A 24,450-nucleotide genomic window follows, 5' to 3' on the forward strand; every position below is an offset into this window, starting at 1 on the left:
TCCAGCATTTGTGTCTAGGTTTGTGGCCATTATTGGAGGGGTGAATAATAAGATAGTATATGGGTATTGGATTGTGTTTTTTCACCCTAAATGGGGTTATTTTGGCTACAAGCACATGGATTTCTGCAGTTGAATAGGGAAGTCATAGACATTTTTGCAACAATATCTTCCAACTGTGAATCCAACCTAAGGGTAGGGTCACACGTAGCGCATCTGCAGCGTATTTGACGCTGCAGATGCGCTACTGCCCATCCTTAGAGTGCGCCTACAGCTGTGTGCATGTGTCTTGCTCGCAGCAGCAATCCACTGTTACAGAGGAGACACAGAGGACACAGAGACAAGCACGGATGCGCAGTGTACTCCAGACATGGCAACCGCTCCACCCTGCTCCCTGAGCTGTGCAAAAGCAGCCGCAATCTCTAGAGTACGCATGTGACTCGCAGCTCCCTCTGTGTCCGCTCATAGTGGCAGATTGCTGCTGCGACCAGGACACACGGGTACACCAGAGGCACACTCTAGGGAAGGGCAGTAGCGCATTCGCAGCATCAAATACACTGTGGATGTGCTATTCTAAAACAGTTTCGTTTTTTGTTGTTTTTCTACACTTTAGATCGAGTTCCCAGTCTTGTTGAGAAACAGCTTCCGGTCATTGGAATCGGTAAGCACCTCTGTGGGGCAGGCACAGGTAAGTCATCCTTAAAATAATAATTTTATTCATTTACAGCAGGGGTGGGCAATTATTTTTCCCATGGGGCCACATGAGAAACTAAAAATATTGTGGAGGGCCGGGTATTTTTCCCCCCAGATCAGGCAGCATAGTTGTCCCCCAGATCAGGCAGCATAGTTGTCCCCCAGATCAGGCAGCATAGTTGTCCCCCAGATCAGGCAGCATAGTTGTCCCCCAGATCAGGCAGCATAGTTGTCCCCCAGATCAGGCAGCATAGTTGTCCCCCAGATCAGGCAGCATAGTTGTCCCCCAGATCAGGCAGCATAGTTGTCCCCCAGATCAGGCAGCATAGTTGTCCCCCAGATCAGGCAGCATAGTTGTCCCCCAGATCAGGCAGCATAGTTGTCCCCCAGATCAGGCAGCATAGTTGTCCCCCAGATCAGGCAGCATAGTTGTCCCCCAGATCAGGCAGCATAGTTGTCCCCCAGATAAGGCAGCATAGTTGTCCCCCAGATTAGGCAGCATAGTTGTCCCCCAGATTAGGCAGCATAGTTGTCCCCCAGATTAGGCAGCATAGTTGTCCCCCAGATTAGGCAGCATAGTTGTCCCCCAGATAAAGCAGCATAGTTGTCCCCCAGATTAGTATAGTTGTCCCCCAGATTAGGCAGCATAGTTGTCCCCCAGATAAAGCAGCATAGTTGTCCCCCAGATTAGTATAGTTGTCCCCCAGATTAGGCAGCATAGTTGTCCCCCAGATAAAGCAGCATAGTTGTCCCCCAGATTAGTATAGTTGTCCCCCAGATTAGGCAGCATAGTTGTCCCCCAGATTAGGCAGCATAGTTGTCCCCCAGATAAAGCAGCATAGTTGTCCCCCAGATTAGTATAGTTGTCCCCCAGATTAGGCAGCATAGTTGTCCCCCAGATAAAGCAGCATAGTTGTCCCCCAGATTAGCATAGTTGTCCCCCAGATTAGGCAGCATAGTTGTCCCCCAGATAAAGCAGCATAGTTGTCCCCCAGATTAGTATAGTTGCCCCCCAGATAAGGCAGCATAGTTGTCCCCCAGATTAGTATAGTTGCCCCCCAGATAAGGCAGCATAGTTGTCCCCCAGATTAGTATAGTTGCCCCCCAGATAAGGCAGCATAGTTGTCCCCCAGATTAGTTGTCCCCCACATTAGGCAGCTCCTCCCCCCCCCCCCCCCCCCCACACACACACTGACACAGACACATATAAACACATACAAAGACACATATATACACAGACACATATAATCACAGACACATATATACACAGACATTCACCCACCCTGCGCAGCAGAGGGAGACAGGATACACGGCCTCTCCTCTTCTCCCCTCCCTGCTCTGCCTATGGAGGGTTGTAAGACTGCACGGCAGGAGGTGCAGGCCCCCTCCCCAGCACTGTACAATCTCTTCCTGTCATTGCACGGAGCTCTCCCTGTCACAGGCTGGTGCAGACCTGGGCATTGTACGGCCCGACAGTTAGCGCGGGCTGGTCAGAGCCAATCAAAGGGCCGTATGTGGCCCCCGGGCCGTACAATGCCCAGGTCTGATTTACAGTAATAGTTTGTTCACTATTCTAATTTTGTCTTTCTGTCCTGAGGGTTTGCTACAGTATTTTATTGTTGTTTTTAATTACTATTGACCTAGAGTCAAGAATATTGTTTCCCAATCAGAGTGCCTCCAGCTGTTGCAAAACTACAATTCCCAGCATGCCCGGACAGCCGTTGGCTGTCCGGGCATGCTGGGAGTTGTAGTTTTGCACCAGCTGGAGGTACTCTGGTTGGGAAACACTGGTCCGTAGGGTTGCCTAGAATGGGTGAAACTGTGAGAGTTTTTGGTTCTGCATTGGTTTCAGGCCCACGGATATAAATAAGTTACAGCAAAGACATCATAAAAATAAAACTTGCCAAGATACATGCACCAGAACACTCAGGCCGCATTCACATTACGATTTTTGCATTCTCCGACCATATTGCTGAAACCTAAAATCATATCCTTAAAATCTAACGCATCTGAAAAATCAAATGTCAGACGTATGTCGGTGGTACGTTTCCAAATGTCGTGTCCATTTTCTAAAATATATATATATATATATCTGTTTTTTGTTTCTTGTATTCCAAAGCTAATGTGCATATTTAACCTCTCGGGGATGCAGGGTGCCGTACAGAACCATAGGTGCGTACGATTCCATTCGGTTTGAACCATACTGTTTTTGACTTTACACTGTTTTTTTTCTTGGAATTTCAATCAAACAAGTGAAACTTTATTCAAAATGGAATGAAAAGTTAAAAACGTATACGTTTTTTTTCTAAAAAAAAAAAAACTGATGCAACTGGACATAATTTTTCAAACCGTATACGGGTTTAAAATTTATACATACGTTTTGATACAGTTTGGTCAGGTTTTGAGGAATCAGTTTTTCATCAAAAACCTGATACGGGAACTGTATTGCAAAAACGTGGTGTGAATGCACCCTTACATGTGTTGGATACATTTTATCTCCACACGTTTAGGGCGCATTCACACCACGTTTTTGCAACACAGTTCCCGTATCAGGTTTTTGATGAAAAACGGATTCCTCAAAACCGGACTAAACTGTATGAAAACATGTGTACAAATTTCAACCCGTATACGGTTTGAAAAATGATGCCCGGTTGCATCAGTTTTTTAAGAAACTTTTTTTTAACTCTTCAGTCCATTATGAATAAAGTTTCAATAAGATTCCAAGAAAAAGAACTGTGCAAAGTCAAAAAATGTATGGTTCAAACCGGATGGAACCGTACGCACATACAGTTCTGTACGGTTCCCATTGACTCCCATGTTAAAAAAAAAAAACTTTTACGGTTTCAATACGGTTTTGTACCCGGACCAAAAACCGTGGTAGGCTATGGTTTTGGGTACAGGAAAAAACTGGACAAAACCGTACAAGATGCAAAACGGGTTCAACTGGTTGCATCTTTTGTCATACGGTTTTCAATGGAGAGTCAATGCATACGGTTTTCAATACGGTCCCGTAAGGTTTTAACATTGAAAAGGTATACGGGGACTGTATTGCAAAAACGTGGTGTGAATGCAGCCTTAGATATACATTTTTTTAGGACAGAATCGTATGAATTCAATGTTTGGGGCTATTCGGTGCAAAAAAAAATAGAGCTGAATGGACCCAGAACAAAATGGAGCACAAAAGCAATGTGAACTTAGCTTAAGCCAATCAAGAGGTGTAGTAGGAATAATCTTCCGTACAGTGTCTAGTAGAGATGAGCGAACTTACAGTAAATTCGATTCGTCACGAACTTCTCGGCTCGGCAGTTGATGACTTTTCCTACATAAATTAGTTCAGCTTTCCGGTGATCCGGTGGGCTGGAAAAGGTGGATACAGTCCTAGGAGACTCTTTCCTAGTAATGTATCCACCTTTTCCAGCCCACCGGAGCACCGGAAAGCTGAACTAATTTATGCAGGATAAGCATCAACTGCCGAGCCGAGAAGTTTGTGACGAATCGAATTTACTGTAAGTTCGCTCATCTCTAGTGTCTAGCAGTATGCATCAAATCTATCACACAGCATACACCACGGAGATAAATTTGGAAAAGTTGAAAACATTGGGGGAGATCTATCAAAACCTGTGGAGAGGAAAAGTTGCCCTGTTGCCGATAGCAACCAATCAGATCACTGCTTTCAGTTTTGAAAAGGCCTCTGAAAAATGAAAGAAGCGATCTGATTGGTTGCTATGGGCAACTCAGCAACTTTTCCTCTGGGCAGGTTTGATAAATCTCCCCCATTGACTCCGTGATTTTGTATTCGATAGAGATGAGCGAACTTACAGTAAATTCGATTCGTCACGAACTTCTCGGCTCGGCGGTTGCTGACTTTATCCTGTATAAATTAGTTCAGCTTTCCGGTGCTCCGGTGGGCTGGAAAAGGTGGATACAGTCCTAGGAAAGAGTCTCCAAGGAATGTATCCACCTTTTCCAGCCCACCGGAGCACCTGAAGGCTGAACTAATTTATGCAGGATAAGTCATCAACTGCCGAGCCGAGAAGTTCGTGACGAATCGAATTTACTGTAAGTTCGCTCATCTCTAGTATTCGATTACAACTTTAAAGCGGTTCCCCCTGGTGGAAACCTTTTTTTTTTTTTTGTATTTATTTATTTATTTTTTTTCTCAACTGGTGCCAGAAAGTTAAACAAATTTGTAAATTACTTCTATTAAAAAAATCTTAATCCTTCCAGTACTTATTAGCTGCTGAATACTACAGAGGAAATTATTTTCTTTATGGAACACGGAGCTCTCTGTTGACATCACGAGCACAGTGCTCTCTGCTGACCTCTGCTGTCCATTTTAGGAACTGTCCAGAGCAGCATATGTTTTCTATGGGGATTTTCTCCTACTCCTAGTTCTTAAAATGGACAGAGATGTCAGCAGAGAGCACTGTGGTCATTATGTCAGCAGAGAGCTCTGTGTTCCAAAAAGAAAATAATTCCTCTGTGTATTTTTCAGCAGCTAATAAGTACTGGAAGGATTAATATTTTTTTAATAGAAGTCATTTACAAATCTGTTTAACTTTCTGGCACCAGTTGATAAAAAAAAAAAAAAAGAAAAAAAACGTTCTCCACCGGAGTACCCCTTTAATGTTATGGAGGATTTGTATCGATGGCGTTCTGCCATATTTTCTGTCGTCTTCTCCCTTGTGTAGATTTGGCTCTCCGATGCCTCGTTCACCACTACAGTAACCCAGATGGAGAACCCCGCTGCAAGCGCTCCAGGACGGACGCGGAACAGACCGTCCGCGCAGAACCGCCGTATCGCTGCCACGTGGACGGCATTGTTATTGCCCTGTGCTGTCACCATCGCTGTGACTGGCAGCATTATGTGGGCAGAGACTTTTTTGAAAAGCTCGGATTGGGCCAGCGAGAATTCGGCCTTTTCCAGCGCATGTCCAGCTGGGCCACGTGTGGCGCCAGGAGACCGGCTCAGGCGGAGAACTCCGGCGGGAAAGGGAACTCTGAGGATATGGAAGAGCATGACGCGGACCAGAAGAACGGTGACTGTAATACAGAGTCTGTGCAAGGGTGAGGACTGTATATTCTTCATATTTCTATACCAGGGTGCCTCCAGCTGTTGCAAAACTACAACTCCCAGCATGCCCGGACAGCCTTTGGCTGTCCGGGCATGCTTGGAGTTGAAGTTTTGCAACAGCTGGAGGCACACTGGTTGGAAAGTACTGGCCCTTTAGCTGTGCAGACATGCTGGGAATTGAAGTTTTGCAACAGCTGGAGGCACCCTGGTTGGGAAACACTGTTCTATACTTGTTGTTTACATACGTATATGTGGCCTGTTCTTTTTATCGCAGGTTGCAACTTTCTGTCGAGGAGCGAGAACATTTCGGGCGTCTATGCAAGCTGCTCCTAGACCGCGGGCGAGTGGACTACTTGGAAAGAATGGGATATAAAGCCAGCTTAGAGTATTATACCGAGCCGGAGGTATCATTAGAGAACGTCATACTGACCGCGCTACCTCAGTCAGACTCTTAAAGAGTACCTCCCATGATCTTGCTAAATTTTATAATCCTCCCAGTTCACTGCCACCATCATGATAAACCTCCCCCTGCCTTTATTTTTATTATTTTTTAGTTTTTTACCTTGATATTGCTCTGTATTTTCTGCTCAGTCACATTCACAGACTGGGAAGGGGCGTTCCCCAGCAGGCATGACATCATCTGAAGCCATCCAGGGGAGAACTTCCTCCCTCACACTGCTATACACAGCCCAGGGCAGTTCAGTGTGAGATGAGCTATGATTGCCTAAGGCTGCACCCACACCCCCTCAGCATTCCAGACTGCATTTCCTGATTTTGAACCTCTGCCAGCCCAGCAGGAGTCCAAAGTCTGCGCAAGAGATGGGGGGGGGAAATGTGCTCTGGACCAGTAGGGAGACACCCAGTGGCAGTTTTTTTTTAAACACAAATAAAACAGAAAATGTAATTTTTTTTTTAAACAAAGTATATTAGAAAGATTTTTTTATTTACCATTTGTGCAATAGCAAAAATTAGTTTTAATGAGAGTGCCCATTTGAATTGTCCGCCATCTTATCGTTCAAGTCTTTTTTTTTTTTATCGCAATATATACTGCAACGAGCCAGACAGGTCATCAGGAACACGATGGTGCAGTGTTGTAGTATAGCCCAGTATGGATGACACAGATTCCTACGTGCAATGAAACAAGGGACGCCATGGTGTAGGGTTGTCCAACAAGGTGTCCGTCATGAAAATGAGCCCTCGTCTTTCTTCAGAACCTCATTTTTCTGAAATACAAAAAGGTATTCCGGCATCACTCGCCGCTTCATCCATAAAGATTTCACATCCTAAGGGTACGTTCACACGAGCGGATCCCCAGCACGTATTACGCTGCGGATCCGCCGCTGAAGGACCTCTGTATGCTGCCTTTACAGGTGCCTGCTCGGAGCGGCAATACGCCGCTACAAGAAGACACACTGCGATGTGCGTTTTGCCTCGCGCATGCGCAGTATACACCCACATCGCGGCAGCTCTCGGCCTAGCTCATAAAGCAGGGGGAGCGGCCGCAATGTGTGTGGGTACACCGCGCATGCGCAGCAACTCGCACATCGCTTCAGTGTGTCTGTACGTAGCGGCAGCATACAGGGGTCCTTCAACAGCGGATCCGCAGCGTAAAATACGTGCTGGGGATCTGCTCGTGTGAACGTACCCTTAGGAAGTATTCACACATACAGTATCCTGCACACATTTAATGCGCAGGATTTGAAGCTGCAGATTTCAATGTAAACTAAATGACCGGACACAGCTTCAAATCTGCAGCTTCAAATCTGCCCAGGATACTGTACGCAGGAATAGATCCTAAATAAAAGTTACCACTCTGTAAACTCCGCCACGGGTGGAGCGCCGATGCTGCAGAGGTGCCCGACAATCTGTTCACTTCTCCTGCAGTGATGACATCACGTACATCCACATGACCACTTCAGCCAATCATTGGCCTCAGTGGTCACGTGTCCTACATGTTAGCATCAATGTCGAGGCCAGTGATTGGCTGCATAAGACACATATATGTACCGTATTTTTCGCCCTATAGGACGCACCGGCGTATAAGACGCACCCAATTTTTCGGGGCAAAATCTAAAAAAATTAAGATTTTGAACCCAATAGTGGTCTTCAACCTGCGGACCTCCAGATGTTGCAAAACTACAACTCCCAGCCGTTGGCTGTCCGGGCATGCTGGAAGTTGTAGTTTTGCAACATCTAGAGGTCCGCAGATTGAAGACCACTGCATAGGATTTAATACTCACGTGTCCCCGCCGCTCCGGACCCGTCACCGCTGCCCTGGATGTCGCTCCATCGCTGTCCCCGTTGCTCCGGAATGTCTCTGCTGCCGGCCGGGTATCCTCGCTCTCCGTCGCCGTCATCACGTCGTTACGCACACCGACGCACTTACGCGACGACGTGATGACGAGGAAGGAGAGCGCCGGCCATACAGGGGATCCCTGAACGGAGAAGACACCGAGGAGGCAGGTAAGGTCCCTCCCGGTGTCCTGTAAGCACTAACCCGGCTATTCAGTCGGGCTGTTCGGGACCGCCGCGGTGAAATCGCGGTGGTCCCGAACAGCCCGACTGAACAGCCAGGTTAGTGTCACTTTCCCTTCAGATTCGGTGGTCAGCTTTGATCGCCGCGTCTGAAGGGTTAATACAGGGCATCACCGCGATCGGTGATGTCCTGTATTAGCCGCAGGTCCCGGCCGTTGATGGCCGCAGGGACCGCCGCGATAGGGGTGTATTCGCTGTATAAGACGCACCGACTTTTTCCCACCAGTTTTGGGGAAGAAAAAGTGCATCTTATACGGCGAAAAATACGGTATGTGAGGTCATTACTGAAGGGACAATTGGAGCAATGGGACGTAAACTCGTGAGTTACATTTTTGTTCTTGTTTTTTAGCTTTGTAATATTTACTGCAGGTAGATGGTTCTTTCCACAATGATAATTTATCCACTTTTCACATGATAGGTGAAAAGCAATAGATAGGTGGGGGTCCTACCTCTGGGACCTCTATGTATCACAGAACAGGAGTGCTGGTTGGGTACACGTACTGCCGTTCCATGTAATATGGGGCTTTCGAAGATAGCGGACCACTTTAGTTTGACAGCTTAGACAGTCCCATTGACTTAGAATTGACAGTTTAGTTTTTTTGTTTTTACGCCTTTCACCATACAGGATCATTAAGATTAAGAATAGATCGGACATTTATGCACACGGCGATACCAAATATGTTTATTAATTTATGCCAATACATAGCACTGAGCAGTAATAGCAATTAAAAGATTGCTATCAATTCCAGCACAGCTGCATCTGTGTTATTACTGTAACTGGGTCCTGTGACCACCAGTTTGACTCACAGAAAATCACAGTGTTTAAAGGGGTTATCCAGGAAAAAAAAAAATGTTTTATATATCAACTGGCTCCAGAAAGTTAAACAGATTTGTAAATTACTTCTATTAAAAAAAAAAAATCTTAATCCTTTCAATAATTATCAGCTGCTGAAGTTGAGTTGTTCTTTTCTGTCTGGCAACAGTGCTCTCTGCTGACACCTCTGTCTGTCTCGGGAACTGCACTGAGTAGAAGAGGTTTGCTATGGGGATTTGCTTCTACTCTGGACAGTTCCCGAGACACGTGTCATCAGAGAGCACTTAGACAGAAAAGAACAACTCAACTTCAGCAGCTCATAAATACTGAAAGGATTAAGATTTTTTTAATAGAAGTAATATACAAATCTGTTTAACTTTCTGGCACTAGTTGATTTAAAAAAAAAAAAAAAAAAAATTTCCACCATAGTACCCCTTAAGGTGATATTTTAATGGATTGGACACTACGTGTGACTATACCCTTACTTTTTTTTTTTTTTTTTTTTTTTATAAATGTGGAAAAAAAGGGATGAACTTTGCTGATTGCTAATACTGCTCAGTATTGGAATATTGCTGAGTAATATCGGCAAATTACTTGTCCAGCCTGCCTCCCTGTGCATGGAGTAGGTAAGCGGAGCTGCGGCTGTCATTTTCACTCATCAGACCACCACCATCGTGCTACGGGTGGTCTGATGAGTAAATGCAAGAACCACAACAACTTTAGATCCTATGACCAATATTGATCACGGCATGTGAAGGCTTAGTGGCGTGATTGCTGGTGCCTGCCATTAGTGGTAAGGTCCCGGCTGAAGCCGCCTTTGGCTGTCCAGGCATGCTGGAAGTTATAGTTTTGCAACAGCTGGAGGCACCCTGGTTGGGAAACACTGTCTTAGACAACCTTTGTGAAGTGTAAATACATTTGCAGGGAGTTACATATTATGTGTGGAGACCTGCGTGCCCAGCATGGATGCTCTGTAGGATGTAGGCGTGCATGAACTGTAATCCATACAGCTCTCTCTCCTCCTCGTCTTCTTCTTCTTCACTCGGGGGCAGAGAAACTTCCAGCTCCAGACGATTATCCCTGAAGTTGACAAATCTGTCAGGAGAGACGGTATTTACTATTCATATAGACGGCGTCATGGACATCTAGTCAACTGGTAAAGAACTCCAAAAAGAGAAATTATACAGTAAGATGGAATCTAATAGATCAGTCAACTTCAAAGAGGCACTACAGGTGTGTGTGTGGGTGTATATATGTATATATATATATATATATATATATATATATACACTGCTCAAAAAATAAAGGGAACACTCCTTCAACACAATGTAACTCCAAGTCAATGACACTTCTGTGAAATCACACTGTCCACTCAGGAAGAACACTGATTGACAATCAATTTCACATGCTGTTGTGCAAATGGAACAGACAACAGGTGGAAATTATAGGCAATTAGCAAGACACCCCCAATAAAGGAGTGGTTCTGCAGGTGGTGACCACATACCACTTCACAGTTCCTATGCTTCCTGGCTGATGTTTTGGTCACTTTTGAATGCTGGCGGTGCTTTCATTCTAGTGGTAGCATGAGACGGAGTCTACAACCCACACAAGTGGCTCAGGTAGTGCAGCTCATCCAGGATGGCACATCAATGCGAGCTGTGGCAAGAAGGTTTGCTGTGTCTGTCAGCGTAGTGTCCAGAGCATGGAGGCACTACCAGGAGACAGGCCAGTACATCAGGAGACGTGGAGGAGGCCATAGAAGGGCAACAACCCAGCAGCAGGACCGCTACCTCTGCCTTTGTGCAAGGAGGAGCAGGAGGAGCACTGCCAGAGCCCTGCAAAATGACCTCCAGCAGGCCACAAATGTGCATGTGTCCACTCAAATGGTCAGAAACAGACTCCATGAGGGGGGTATGAGGGCCCAACGTCCACAGGTGGGGGTTGTGCTTACAGCCCAACACCGTGCAGGACGTTTGACATTTGCCAGAGAACACCAAGATTAGCAAATTCACCACTAATGCCCTGGGTCGTGGAAATATTAAGTTGTCACATTGCCTTCATATTGTGCGATATGGCGTAGATTCATGTGTTATCAACTGGCCACCATAGCTGCAGATGTGGGGGTTTTGTTGATGACGCATGGAGGTGTCATATCTTCCGTAGGCTGAATCTTTACCTGAACTGTATGTATGGGCGTGGCTCTGTACTATAGGAGTGGCTATTGAAAACCCTCCTTTTGTTGTCTGCATAAATAAACTGGACATTGAGCTCCCCCAGGGATTTTCTCTCTAGGCTGGTGGGAGAAATAAGTTGTAGGACTACTGACTGTCTGTGTTTTTCCAACTACTGCAAATTCACTATCCCGGGCAGGCACCACTGATGCTGAATCTTATTATAAGTCTGGATTTTCTACAACACCTGTGCCCTTCACAGATGAAAGCAGGTTCACACTGAGCACATATGACAGAGTCTGGAGACGCCATGGAGAACGTTCTGCTGCCTGCAACATCCTCCATCATGACCGGTTTGGTGGTGGGTCAGTAATGGTGTGGGGTGGCATTTCTTTTGGGGGGTCGCACAGCCCTCCATGTGCTTGCCAGAGGTAGCCTGACTGCCATTAGGTCCCAAGATGAGATCCTCAGACCCCTTGTGAGACCATATGCTGGTGCGGTTGGCCCTGGGTTCCTCCTAATACAAGACAATGCTAGACCTCATGTGGCTGGAGTGTGTCAGCAGTTCCTGTAAGAGGAAGGCATTGATGCTATGGACTGGCCGCCCGTTCCCCAGACCTGAATCCGATTGAGCACATCTGGGACGTCTCGCTCCATCCACCACAGACTGTCCAGGAGTTGGCGGATGCTTTAGTCCAGGTCTGGGAGGACATCCCTCAGGAGACCATCCTCCACCTCATCAGGATCATGCCCAGGCATTGTAGGGAGGTCATACGGGCACGTGGAGGCCACACACACTACTGAGCCTCATTGGGACTTGTATTAAGGACATTACATAAAGTTGGATCAGCCTGTAGTGAGGTTTTCCACTGTGATTTTGAGGGTGACTCCATATCCAGACCTCCATGGGTTGATACATTTGATTTCCATTGATAATTTTTGTGTGATTTTGTTGTCAGATTCAACTATGTAAAGACGAAAGTATTTCATACGATTAGTTCACTCAGATCTAGGATGTGTTATCTTAGTGTTTACTTTATTTTTTTGAGCATGGTACACATATATTTTTATATAAAATGTGCCTGTATTATTCACAATCAGTAGCCAAACAGCACCATTTGTTTCATTCCAGCACAGCTGCATCTATGTGTTATTATTGTAACTGGGTCATGTGATCACCAGTTTGACTCGCAGAAAATCAGAGTGTTTAATGTGTCAGAGGATGTGGTCAGTCCTGGGTCAGATGATGGAACCAGGTTATGAAGTTGGTCTCATTGGGTGAATTGCTGTGATGAGACTCCACCCCCTCTCTCTTTGCAAAGCCAGAGGATTTGTGGGAAAGTAGGCGCAGCATGAGAAAATCAATTCTGGTCCAAAATAGAAATTAAGACGGCTAATAACTCATCCTACCGCATCAGATAAAACAGGTAAGCAGAAGGCATACACAAGAACCTCTTTGTTATTCTTTAATAGTGTTGCTCGCGAATATTCACAATGCAAATTTTATTTGCGAATATCGCACTATATATTCGTAATTACGAATATTCTTTATTTTTATTTTTTTTCACAGTACACTTCACAGTGATCATCCCTCTCTTCTTCCAGCTTGTGTGGTGTAAAGAAGGCTGTAATACTACTGTGTGAGACTGGTCTGCAAATTTCCGCATATGCTAATTTTTCGCATATCCAAATTTTGTATATGCTACTTTTTGTATATGCTCATTTTCGCATATGCGAAAATAAACCGCGAATATATGACGAATATTCGTCCATATATTCGCGAAATATCGCGAATTTGAATATGGCCTATGCCGCTCAACACTATTCTTTAAAAGTAGGCTATGCTGCACTATGTAAGCAAGAAATATTGCCATAGTGCTGATTAAAGGGGTACTCCGGTGAAAACCTTTTTTCTTTTAAATCAACTGGTGGCAGAAAGTTAAACATATTTGTAAATTACTTCTGTTAAAAAAAATCTTAATCCTTCCTGTACTTATTAGCTGCTGAATACTACAGAGGAAATTCTTTTCTTTTTGGAATGCTCTCTGATGACATCACGAGCACAGTTCTCTCTGCTGACGTTAGTATAATAATAATAATAATAATAACGCTTTATTTATTGTTTTCCTTAGTGGGATTTGAACCCAAGTCCCCAGCACTGCAAGGCAGCAGTGATAACCACTGAGCCACCATAGCTGCCCTTAGCATACATCTGCTATGCATGGTTGCTAAAATGGACAGAGATGTCAGCAGAGAACACTGTGTTCGTGATGTCATCAGTGTTCCAAAAAGAAAGGAATTTCCTCTGTAGCATTCAGCAGTTAAGAAGTACTGGAAGGATTAAGATTTTTTTTAATAGAAGTAATTTACAAATATGTTTAACTTTCTGCCACCAGTTGATTTAAAAGAAAAAAGGTTTTCACCGGAGTACCCCTTTAAGGACCTAAAGGAACTGTGCTGCCATACAGTGGTTTATTGTATGGTTATACTGTAGCACAGTGGTTCCTGTAGTGTTATAGTTGACGGCTCCCTTAGTGTATCAGGATTTTTCAAGGCTCCCTAAATCCACAAGATATCCCTATATAACAGCTTTAGCACACATATAACATCACTCACACTGTGCTCCCTGAATATAACCCTGATCCATTAGTCCCTACACCAGTGTTTCCCAACCAGGGGGGCTCCAGCTGTTGCAAAACTACAACTCTCAGCATGCCTGGACAGCCTTCGGCTGTCCAGGCATGCTGGGAGTTGTAGTTTTGCAACAGCTGGAGACGCCCTGGTTGGGAAACACTGCCCTACACGGACTAACACCATCGATATGTTACCTCTGCCACAAGTGAGATGACATACCATGTAACTGCTGAACAGAAGAACGGAGTCTGACGGGGTGCCAGGGATGCATCGTCGTCACTTTACACTTCCCTGACACCTCTCTCTATGTACCTTACCTGAGACTCTCCAAGCTCTGCAGACAAGCCGGGATCCCTCTCATCTGATTATTGCTTAGGACAAGCGTACTGAGGTTCTGTAGGCGGCTGATAGAATCGGGTAGCTCTGAGATTTCATTTCGTTGTAGCCATAAGCTGTGCAAACGCTGCATTCTGGATTAAGAGAACCAAAGGAGAGCAATGACTTACTCTAACACAAATGCCTTATAGCATCTACATGGCGGCACTCACTTGTCTATATCTTGGGGTAGTGTCTTCAATTTATTGCTCCCCATGTCCAGCCACTCCAGTGCAGGAAGCTCCATCACCGCCTTTGGGATGGTCGAAAACTGATTCATACTCAGGTCCATATGTGTCAGCTGGGTCAGTTTACTGAGCTGGAGAAGGGACAAGACTTCTCGTATTAAAGGGGTACTCCGGTGAAAACCTTTTTTCTTTTAAATCAACATTGTGGCAGAAAGTTAAACATATTTGTAAATTACTTCTATTAAAAAATCTTAATCCTTCCAGTACTTATTAGCTGCTGAATGCTACAGAGGAAATTCCTTTCTTTTTGTAACACTGATGACATCACGAACACAGTGTTCTCTGCTGACATCTCTGTCCATTTTAGCAACCATGCATAGCAGATGTATGCTAAGGGAAGCATGGTGGCTCAGGGGTTAGCACTGCTGCCTTGCAGTGCTGGGGACTTGGGTTCAAATCCCACTAAGGACAACAATAAATAAAGCGTTATTATTATTATAATAACGTCAGCAGTGAGAACTGTGCTCGTGATGTCATCAGAGAGCATTCCAAAAAGAAAATAATTTCCTCTGTAGTATTCAGCAGCTAATAAGTACAGGAAGGATTAAGATTTTTTAATAGAAGTAATTTACAAATATGTTTAACTTTCTGCCACCAGTTGATTTAAAAGAAAAAAGGTTTTCACCGGAGTACCCCTTTGAGGACCTAAAGGAACTGTGCTGCCATACAGTGGTTTATTGTATGGTTATACTGTAGCACGGTGGTTCCTGTAGTGTTATAGTTTACGGCTCCCTTAGTGTATCATGATTTTTCTAGGCTCCCTAAATCCACAAGATATCCCTATATAATAGCTTTAGCACACATATAACATCACACACACACTGTGCTCCCTGAATATAACCCTGCTATACCCTCTGAATATGCCCCCATATAGCATCAGGTGCCCATATAGTTGTAGGCCCCCATACTATCCCCATATAGTTGTAGGCCCCCATACTATCCCCATATAGTTGTAGGCCCCCATACTGTCACATATCATTGTAGGCACCCATACTGTCCCCATATAATAGTAGGTCCCCATATAGTAGTAGGCCACAGTTCTGTCCCCATAAAGTAGTAGGCCCCCATACTGTCCCCATATAGTAGTAGGCCACCATTCTGTCCCTATATAGTATTATCCCTCCTAGCAGTAGACCCCCATACTGTCCCCATATAGTAGTAGGCCCCAATACAGTCCCCATATAGTAGTAGGCTCCCATACTGTCCCCATATAGTAGTAGGCCCACATACTGTCCCCGTATAGTATTATCCCTCCTAGCAGTAGACACCCATACTGTTCCCATATAGTAGTACGTCCCCATAGAGTAGTAGACCCCATTCTGTCCCCATATAGTAGTAGACCCCATTCTGTCCCCATATAGTATTATCCCTCCTACCAGTAGGCCCCATACTGTCCCCATATAGTAGTAGGCTCCCATACTGTCCCCATAAGTATTAGCCCTCCTAGCAGTAGGCCCCCATACTGTCCCCAAATAGTAGTAGGCCCCCATTCTGTCCCCATATAGTATTATCCCTCCTACCAGTAGGCCCCATACTGTCCCCATATAATAGTAGGCTCCCATACTGTCCCCATAAGTATTAGCCCTCCTACCAGTAGGCCCCATACTGTCCCCATATAATAGTAGGCTCCCATACTGTCCCCATAAGTATTAGCCCTCCTAGCAGTAGGCCCCCATACTGTCCCCTTATAGTAGTAGGCCCCCATTCTGTCCCCATATAGTATTATCCCTCCTAACAATAAGCCCCCATACTGTCCCCATATAGTAGTAGGCCCCCATACTGTCCCTATCTACAGTGTAACTCATTCTTTTGACATATCAGAGAGCGTTGCTTCATTTCGTACCTGTGCTGGGAGCTCTGATATGTCTTTGTTCACAGCCAGCTCTAATCTCTCTAGACTCTCACAGCCGCTGATCTCCGCAGGGACTTCTGCTATTCTGTTATAACTCAGTAGAAGCTCACGGAGCTTAGTGAGCCCACCTAAAAATGTGAGAATAAAGTGAGCAAATCAGAACACAGATATCTCCTTATTGTACTTATTTTTAGGCTAGATTCACTATTTGCATATTAATTAGTATTTTTCATCCCATTGTATTTCACACTCAAATTTATGATAAAAGGGAACCTGTCACCAGATTTTACCCTATAAAACCGCTCATTAGTGATGTCGCGAACATAAAATCTTCGGTTCGCGACTGGCGAACGCGAACTTCCGCAAATGTTCGCGAATCGGGCGAACCGCCATTGACTTCAATAGGCAGGCGAATTTTAAAATCCACAGGGACTCTTTCTGGCCACAATAATAATTTAAAAGTTGTTTCAAGGGGACTAACACCTGGACTGTGGCGTGCCGGAGGGGGATCCATGGCAAAACTCCCATGGAAAATTACATAGTTGATGCAGAGTCTGGTTTTAATCCATAAAGGGCATAAATCACCTATTATTCCTAAATTCTTTGGAATAACCTGCTTTAGCCCCCTTTAGGCAGCACATAGAGCCCCCCTTTAGGCATCACATAGTAAGATCCCCCCCCCCCCCTTTAGGCAGCACATAGATTCCCCCATATTAGGCAGCACATAGTTAGAGCCCCCCTTTAGGCAGCACATAGGTAGAGCCCCCTTTAGGCAGCACATAGAGCCCCCTTTAGGCAGCACATAGTTAGATCCCCCCTTTAGGCAGCACATAGAGCCCCCTTTAGGCAGCACATAGTTAGATCCCCCCCCCCTGAAGGCATCACATAGTTAGATCCCCCTTTAGGCAGCACATAGAGCCCCCTTTAGGCAGCACATAGTTAGATCCCCCCTTTAGGCATCACATAGTTAGATCCCCCCTTTAGGCATCACATAACTAGACCCCCCCCCCCCCCCCTTTAGGCAGCACATAGATTCCCCCATGTTAGGCAGCACATAGTTAGAGCCCCCCTTTAGGCAGCACATAGAGCCCCCTTTAGGCAGCACATAGATTCCCCCATATTAGGCAGCACATAGTTAAAGCCCCCCATTATGCAGCACATAGAGCCCCCTTTAGGCAGCACATATTTAGATCCCCCCTTTAGGCATCACATAGATTCCCCCATATTAGGCAGCACATAGTTAGAGCCCCCCTTTAGGCAGCACTGGTTTTATTTCACAGCCAAAAAAGGTATTTTTATTTTATTTGAACAACTGTCACACCAAATGTGATTTGCACTAGTGTGACAATGAGCAAAAAAGATTGCCAGCGGAGTTCCCCTTTTAAGCAGAGGTCCCCAACCAGGGTGCCTCCAGCAGTTGCAAGACACACGGACGGAACTTATAGCCCTTTTAATACTGTGGTTAGTTGATTGAAGGAAATTAAGTTTTACACTGGAGTACCCCTTTTAACCAGCGGTTCACTCCCAACCAGGGTGCCTCCAGCTGTTGCAAGACACACGGACTGGACTTATAGCCCTTTTAATACTGTAGTTAGTTGCTTGAAGGAAATTAAGTTTTACACTGGAGTACCTCTTTTAACCAGCGGTCCCCTCCCAACTGATATTTGAGCCCAAAAAAGGGCTTGTTTGGGTGCTGTCCTTAAAGGAGATGTTAGACTAGTGCTTTAGAAGTAAATTGGACCCTGAATACACCACCTAGCAGCAACCTAGCCATCGCTTTCCCTATTACAGCAGGAGCAGCTTCTCTGTCCCTCCACTTTCTAAACCTGCAGCATGATGAATGAAGGTAAAATGGCGTCCGTGCAGGAGGTAGGAGGGTCTGGAAGGGAGGGACTGCTGCTGATTGGCTGTAATGTGTCTGCTGACTCTGACTCACAGGGACAAAGTTTACCGCAATGTTAAAGTATAGGGGGCGAGTCGAACTTCACATATGTTCGCCCGGCGATGCGAACGCGAACATGCTAAGTTCGGCGGGAACTGTTCGCCGGCGAAAAATTTGCGACATCTCTACTGCTCATACCATGTCTTATCTGGCTGTTGGTATAATCCTAAAAAAGGGAAATGTTTATTCTGTCACTTGCTGTAATTAAATTGCTAACAAGTCTATTTTCTATGGATTGCACCAATGGCCTGATAGAACAAGAGCATGGTAGGAATAATTATTTATTGGCTCATAACATGGTATTAGAGGTTATATAGGGTAAATTCTGGTGGCAAGTTCCCTTTAATGTATTTTCCAAAATTAAAGGTAAAGCCTGAATTGTTATTTTGGGCAACAAGGCATGCAGATGTATGCAGAATAACTTTCCAACTGCATGTTATTAAAAATATATGCTTCTTTCTATTTAACTTTCCACTTTCCCTACCAGTCCTGGCCACAAGCCCTTTTTTTTTTATGGATTTCAGACTCAGAGTCCTAAATCTCAGACTGCAGCCGGGACACAGACAAGCTCAGCACTGCTTCCTGTCTGTCAATCATACAGGCAGGAGCCAGCACTGTGCTCATAGCACAGCAGCGCATACTCCTGACTCTGCCTTACTGTATGCCCTCATTTATGAGCTCCAATCTTTCTTCTTTCTGCACATGCAGTTGTAAACAGAGAGGAGAAGATTCAGAGCTGCCAGCTGCACTGCACATACCGATCTCATACACAGATCATTGCCGTGCATTAACACAGCAAAGATCAGTGCTTTCGGCGGTAGATTGCTCAAGCCTGGATTTCAGGCTTGGAGCAATCAATCGCCGATCGGACGCGCCAGAGGCAGGTAAGGGGACCTCCACTCACGTTCTAGCTGATCGGGACATTGCGATTTCAGCCCGACTGACCTGCTGGGAAGCGTTTACTTTCATTTTAGATGCGGCAATCAACTTTGACCGCTACATCTAAAGGGTTAATAGCGCACGGCACAACGATTGGTGCCGCACGCTATTAGCCCAGGGTCCCGGTTGTCATTAGCCGCTGGGACTGACCCGGCATGACGCGGGACCGGACGCAGGGCATACAGGTACGCCCTGCGTCCTTAAAAGGGTACTCCGGCCCTGGCATCTTATCCCCTATCCAAAGGATAGGGGATAAGATGTTAGATCGCCGCGGACCCGCTGCTGGGGACCCCGGGGATCGCCGCTGCGGCACCCCGCCATCATTACAGCACAGAGCGAGTTCGCTCTGTGCATAATGACGGGCGATACAGGGGCCGGAGCAGCTTGACGTCATGGCTCCGCCCCTCATGACATCACGGCCTGTCCCCTTAATGCAAGTCTATGGGAGGGGTCGTCACGCCTCCTCCCATAGACTTGTATTGACGGGGGGCGGGCCGTGACATCACGAGGGGCGGAGCCGTGACGTAACGATGCTCCGGCCCCTGTATTGCCCGTCATTACGTACAGAGCGATCTCGCTCTGCTCAGTAATGATAGCGGGGTGCCGCAGCAGCGATCCCCGGGGTCCCCAGCAGCGGGACCCCGGCGATCTGACATCTTATCCCCTATCCTTTGGATAGGGGATAAGATGTCTAGGGGCGGAGTACCCCTTTAAGAGGTTAAAGGTCCTTAATACATAACGCACATAATACTATACATAATATATATTACTATGGGGGAGACACTGCAGGAGAGCCCCTAGGACACAGAGACTGTTACGCCGAGCGCTCCGGGTCCCCGCTCCTCCCCGGAGCGCTCGCTTCACTCCCTCCGCTGCAGCGCTCCGGTCACGTCCTCTGACCCGGGGCGCTGCGATCCTGCTGCCAGCCGGGATGCGATTCGCGATGCGGGTAGCGCCCGCTCGCGATGCGCACCCCGGCTCCCCTACCTGACTCGCTCCCCGTCTGTTCTGTCCCGGCGCGCGCGGCCCCGCTCCCTAGGGCGCGCGCGCGCCGGGTCTCTGCGATTTAAAGGGCCACTGCGCCGCTGATTGGCGCAGTGGTTCCTATTAGGGTTTTCACCTGTGCACTTCCCTATATTACCTCACTTCCCTTGCACTCCCTTGCCGGATCTTGTTGCCTTAGTGCCAGTGAAAGCGTTCCTTGTGTGTTCCTTGCCTGTGTTTCCAGACCTTCTGCCGTTGCCCCTGACTACGATCCTTGCTGCCTGCCCCGACCTTCTGCTACGTCCGACCTTGCTTCTGCCTACTCCCTTGTACCGCGCCTATCTTCAGCAGCCAGAGAGGTGAGCCGTTGCTAGTGGATACGACCTGGTCACTACCGCCGCAGCAAGACCATCCCGCTTTGCGGCGGGCTCTGGTGAAAACCAGTAGTGGCTTAGAACCGGTCCACTAGCACGGTCCACGCCAATCCCTCTCTGGCACAGAGGATCCACCTCCTGCCAGCCGGCATCGTGACAGTAGATCCGGCCATGGATCCCGCTGAAGTTCCTCTGCCAGTTGTCGCTGACCTCACCACGGTGGTCGCCCAGCAGTCACAACAGATAGCGCAACAAGGCCAACAGCTGTCTCAACTGACCGTTATGCTACAACAGTTGCTACCACAGCTTCAGCAGTCATCTCCTCCGCCAGCTCCTGCACCTCCTCCGCAGCGAGTGGCCGCTCCTGGGATACGCTTATCCTTGCCGGATAAATTTGATGGGGACTCTAAGTTTTGCCGTGGCTTTCTTTCCCAATGTTCCCTGCATCTGGAGATGATGTCGGACCTGTTTCCCACTGAAAGGTCTAAGGTGGCTTTCGTAGTCAGTCTTCTGTCCGGAAAAGCCCTGTCATGGGCCACACCGCTCTGGGACCGCAATGACCCCGTCACTGCCTCTGTACACTCCTTCTTCTCGGAAATCCGAAGTGTCTTTGAGGAACCTGCCCGAGCCTCTTCTGCTGAGACTGCCCTGTTGAACCTGGTCCAGGGTAATTCTTCCGTTGGCGAGTATGCCGTACAATTCCGTACACTTGCTTCAGAATTGTCCTGGAATAATGAGGCCCTCTGCGCGACCTTCAAAAAAGGCCTATCCAGCAACATTAAAGATGTTCTGGCCGCACGAGAAATTCCTGCTAATCTACATGAACTTATTCACCTAGCCACTCGCATTGACATGCGTTTTTCTGAAAGGCGTCAGGAACTCCGCCAAGATATGGACTCTGTTCGCACGAGGCGTTTCGTCTCCTCGGCTCCTCTCTCCTCTGGTCCCCTGCAATCTGTTCCTGTGCCTCCCGCCGTGGAGGCTATGCAGGTCGACCGGTCTCGCCTGACACCTCAAGAGAGGACACGACGCCGTATGGAGAACCTCTGCCTGTACTGTGCTAGTACCGAACACTTCCTGAGGGATTGTCCTATCCGTCCTCCCCGCCTGGAAAGACGTACGCTGACTCCGCACAAAGGTGAGACAGTCCTTGATGTCTACTCCGCTTCTCCACGTCTTACTGTGCCTGTGCGGATGTCTGCCTCTGCCTTCTCCTTCTCTACAGTGGCCTTCTTGGACTCTGGATCTGCAGGAAATTTTATTTTGGCCTCTCTCGTCAACAGGTTCAACATCCCAGTGACCAGTCTCGCCAGACCCCTCTACATCAATTGTGTAAATAATGAAAGATTGGACTGTACCATACGTTTCCGCACGGAGCCCCTTCTTATGAGCATCGGATCTCATCATGAGAGGATTGAACTTTTGGTCCTCCCCAATTGCACCTCGGAGATTCTCCTTGGACTTCCCTGGCTTCAACTTCATTCCCCAACCCTGGATTGGTCCACTGGGGAGATCAAGAGTTGGGGGTCCTCTTGTTCCAAGAACTGTCTAAAACCGGTTCCCAGTAACCCTTGCCGTAACTCTGTGGTTCCTCCAGTAACCGGTCTCCCTAAGGCCTATATGGACTTCGCGGATGTTTTCTGCAAAAAACAAGCTGAGACTCTACCTCCTCACAGGCCTTATGATTGCCCTATCGACCTCCTCCCGGGTACTACTCCACCCCGGGGCAGAATTTATCCTCTCTCTGCCCCAGAGACTCTTGCCATGTCCGAATACGTCCAGGAGAATCTAAAAAAGGGCTTTATCCGTAAATCCTCCTCTCCTGCCGGAGCCGGATTTTTCTTTGTGTCCAAAAAAGATGGCTCCCTACGTCCTTGCATTGACTACCGCGGTCTTAATAAAATCACGGTTAAGAACCGCTACCCCTTACCCCTCATCTCTGAACTCTTTGATCGCCTCCAAGGTGCCCACATCTTCACTAAATTGGACTTAAGAGGCGCCTATAACCTCATCCGCATCAGAGAGGGGGACGAGTGGAAAACGGCATTTAACACCAGAGATGGACACTTTGAGTATCTGGTCATGCCCTTTGGACTGTGCAATGCCCCTGCCGTCTTCCAAGACTTTGTCAATGAAATTTTTCGTGATCTGTTATACTCCTGTGTTGTGGTATATCTGGACGATATCCTAATTTTTTCTGCCAATCTAGAAGAACACCGCCAGCATGTCCGTATGGTTCTTCAGAGACTTCGTGACAACCAACTCTATGCCAAAATTGAGAAATGTCTGTTTGAATGCCAATCTCTTCCTTTTCTAGGATATTTGGTCTCTGGCCAGGGACTACAGATGGATCCAGACAAACTCTCTGCCGTCTTAAATTGGCCACGCCCCTCCGGACTCCGTGCTATCCAACGCTTTTTGGGGTTCGCCAATTATTACAGGCAATTTATTCCACATTTTTCTACCATTGTGGCTCCTATCGTGGCTTTAACCAAAAAAAATGCTGATCCCAAGTCCTGGCCTCCTCAAGCAGAAGACTCCTTTAAACGACTCAAGTCTGCCTTTTCTTCGGCTCCCGTGCTCTCCAGACCTGACCCTTCCAAACCCTTCCTATTGGAGGTTGATGCCTCCTCAGTAGGAGCTGGAGCTGTTCTTCTACAAAAAAATTCTTCCGGGCATGCTGTCACTTGTGGTTTTTTCTCTAGGACCTTCTCTCCAGCGGAGAGGAACTACTCCATCGGGGATCGAGAGCTTCTAGCCATTAAATTAGCACTTGAGGAATGGAGGCATCTGCTGGAGGGATCAAGATTTCCTGTTATTATCTACACCGACCACAAGAACCTCTCCTACCTCCAGTCGGCCCAACGGCTGAATCCTCGCCAGGCCCGGTGGTCTCTGTTCTTTGCCCGATTTAATTTTGAGATTCACTTTCGTCCTGCCGATAAGAACATTAGGGCCGATGCTCTCTCTCGTTCCTCGGATGCCTCAGAAGTTGATCTCCCTCCGCAACACATCATTCCACCTGACTGCCTGATCTCCACTTCTCCTGCCTCCATCAGGCAGACTCCTCCAGGAAAGACCTTTGTTTCTCCACGCCAACGCCTCGGAATCCTCAAATGGGGTCACTCCTCCCATCTCGCAGGTCATGCGGGCATCAAGAAATCTGTGCAACTCATCTCCCGCTTCTATTGGTGGCCGACTCTGGAGACGGATGTTGGGGACTTTGTGCGAGCCTGCACTATCTGTGCCCGGGATAAGACTCCTCGCCAGAAGCCCGCTGGTTTTCTTCATCCTCTGCCTGTCCCCGAACAGCCTTGGTCTCTGATTGGTATGGATTTTATTACTGATTTACCCCCTTCCCGTGGCAACACCGTTATTTGGGTGGTCGTTGATCGATTCTCCAAAATGGCACATTTCATCCCTCTTCCTGGTCTTCCTTCTGCGCCTCAGTTGGCTAAACAATTTTTTGTACACATTTTTCGTCTTCACGGGTTGCCTACGCAGATTGTCTCGGATAGAGGGGTCCAATTCGTGTCTAAATTCTGGAGAGCTCTCTGTAAACAACTCAAGATTAAATTAAATTTTTCCTCTGCATATCATCCCCAGTCCAATGGACAAGTAGAAAGAATTAACCAGATCCTGGGTGATTATTTGCGACATTTTGTTTCCTCCCGCCAGGATGACTGGGCAGATCTCCTTCCATGGGCCGAATTCTCGTATAACTTCAGGGTCTCTGAATCTTCCTCCAAATCCCCATTTTTCGTGGTGTACGGCCGTCACCCTCTTCCCCCCCTCCCTACCCCCTTGCCCTCTGGTCT

General features: G+C 47.0%; 2 protein-coding genes across 15 annotated transcripts in view; one reads left to right on the forward strand and one right to left on the reverse strand.

Moving 5' to 3' along the window:
* Nucleotides 1-6,618, forward strand: part of TRMT13 (tRNA methyltransferase 13 homolog) — a 22,065-nt gene extending 15,447 nt beyond the window's left edge. For 3 of the 7 annotated variants that reach the window (XM_056523350.1, XM_056523353.1, XM_056523355.1), the window contains exons 8-11: nucleotides 1-18; nucleotides 611-685; nucleotides 5,382-5,757; nucleotides 6,039-6,617. The exon at nucleotides 1-18 is cut by the window's left edge and continues 49 nt beyond it. In XM_056523350.1, coding sequence (XP_056379325.1) covers nucleotides 1-18; nucleotides 611-685; nucleotides 5,382-5,757; nucleotides 6,039-6,219 — 650 coding nt within the window. In that variant the 3' untranslated portion in view covers nucleotides 6,220-6,617. Of the gene's footprint in view, nucleotides 19-610; nucleotides 686-5,381; nucleotides 5,758-6,038 lie in introns of all 7 variants that reach the window. The other 4 variants (XM_056523356.1, XM_056523351.1, XM_056523357.1 and 1 more) reach the window with 3 other exon arrangements.
* Nucleotides 6,619-6,737: 119 nt separating this feature from the next.
* LRRC39 (leucine rich repeat containing 39) overlaps nucleotides 6,738-24,450 on the reverse strand; it is a 44,615-nt gene continuing 26,902 nt past the window's right edge. For 7 of the 8 annotated variants that reach the window (XM_056523367.1, XM_056523362.1, XM_056523366.1 and 4 more), the window contains 5 exons: nucleotides 16,385-16,521; nucleotides 14,467-14,612; nucleotides 14,236-14,388; nucleotides 10,063-10,208; nucleotides 6,738-6,987 (listed from right to left, as the gene is read on the reverse strand). In XM_056523367.1, coding sequence (XP_056379342.1) covers nucleotides 6,980-6,987; nucleotides 10,063-10,208; nucleotides 14,236-14,388; nucleotides 14,467-14,612; nucleotides 16,385-16,521 — 590 coding nt within the window. In that variant the 3' untranslated portion in view covers nucleotides 6,738-6,979. The remainder of the gene's footprint in view (nucleotides 6,988-10,062; nucleotides 10,209-14,235; nucleotides 14,389-14,466; nucleotides 14,613-16,384; nucleotides 16,522-24,450) is intronic. The other variant, XM_056523363.1, reaches the window with a different exon arrangement.

This window comes from Hyla sarda, chromosome 6 (genome assembly GCF_029499605.1).
Source record: "Hyla sarda isolate aHylSar1 chromosome 6, aHylSar1.hap1, whole genome shotgun sequence".
Lineage (NCBI taxonomy): Eukaryota > Metazoa > Chordata > Amphibia > Anura > Hylidae > Hyla > Hyla sarda.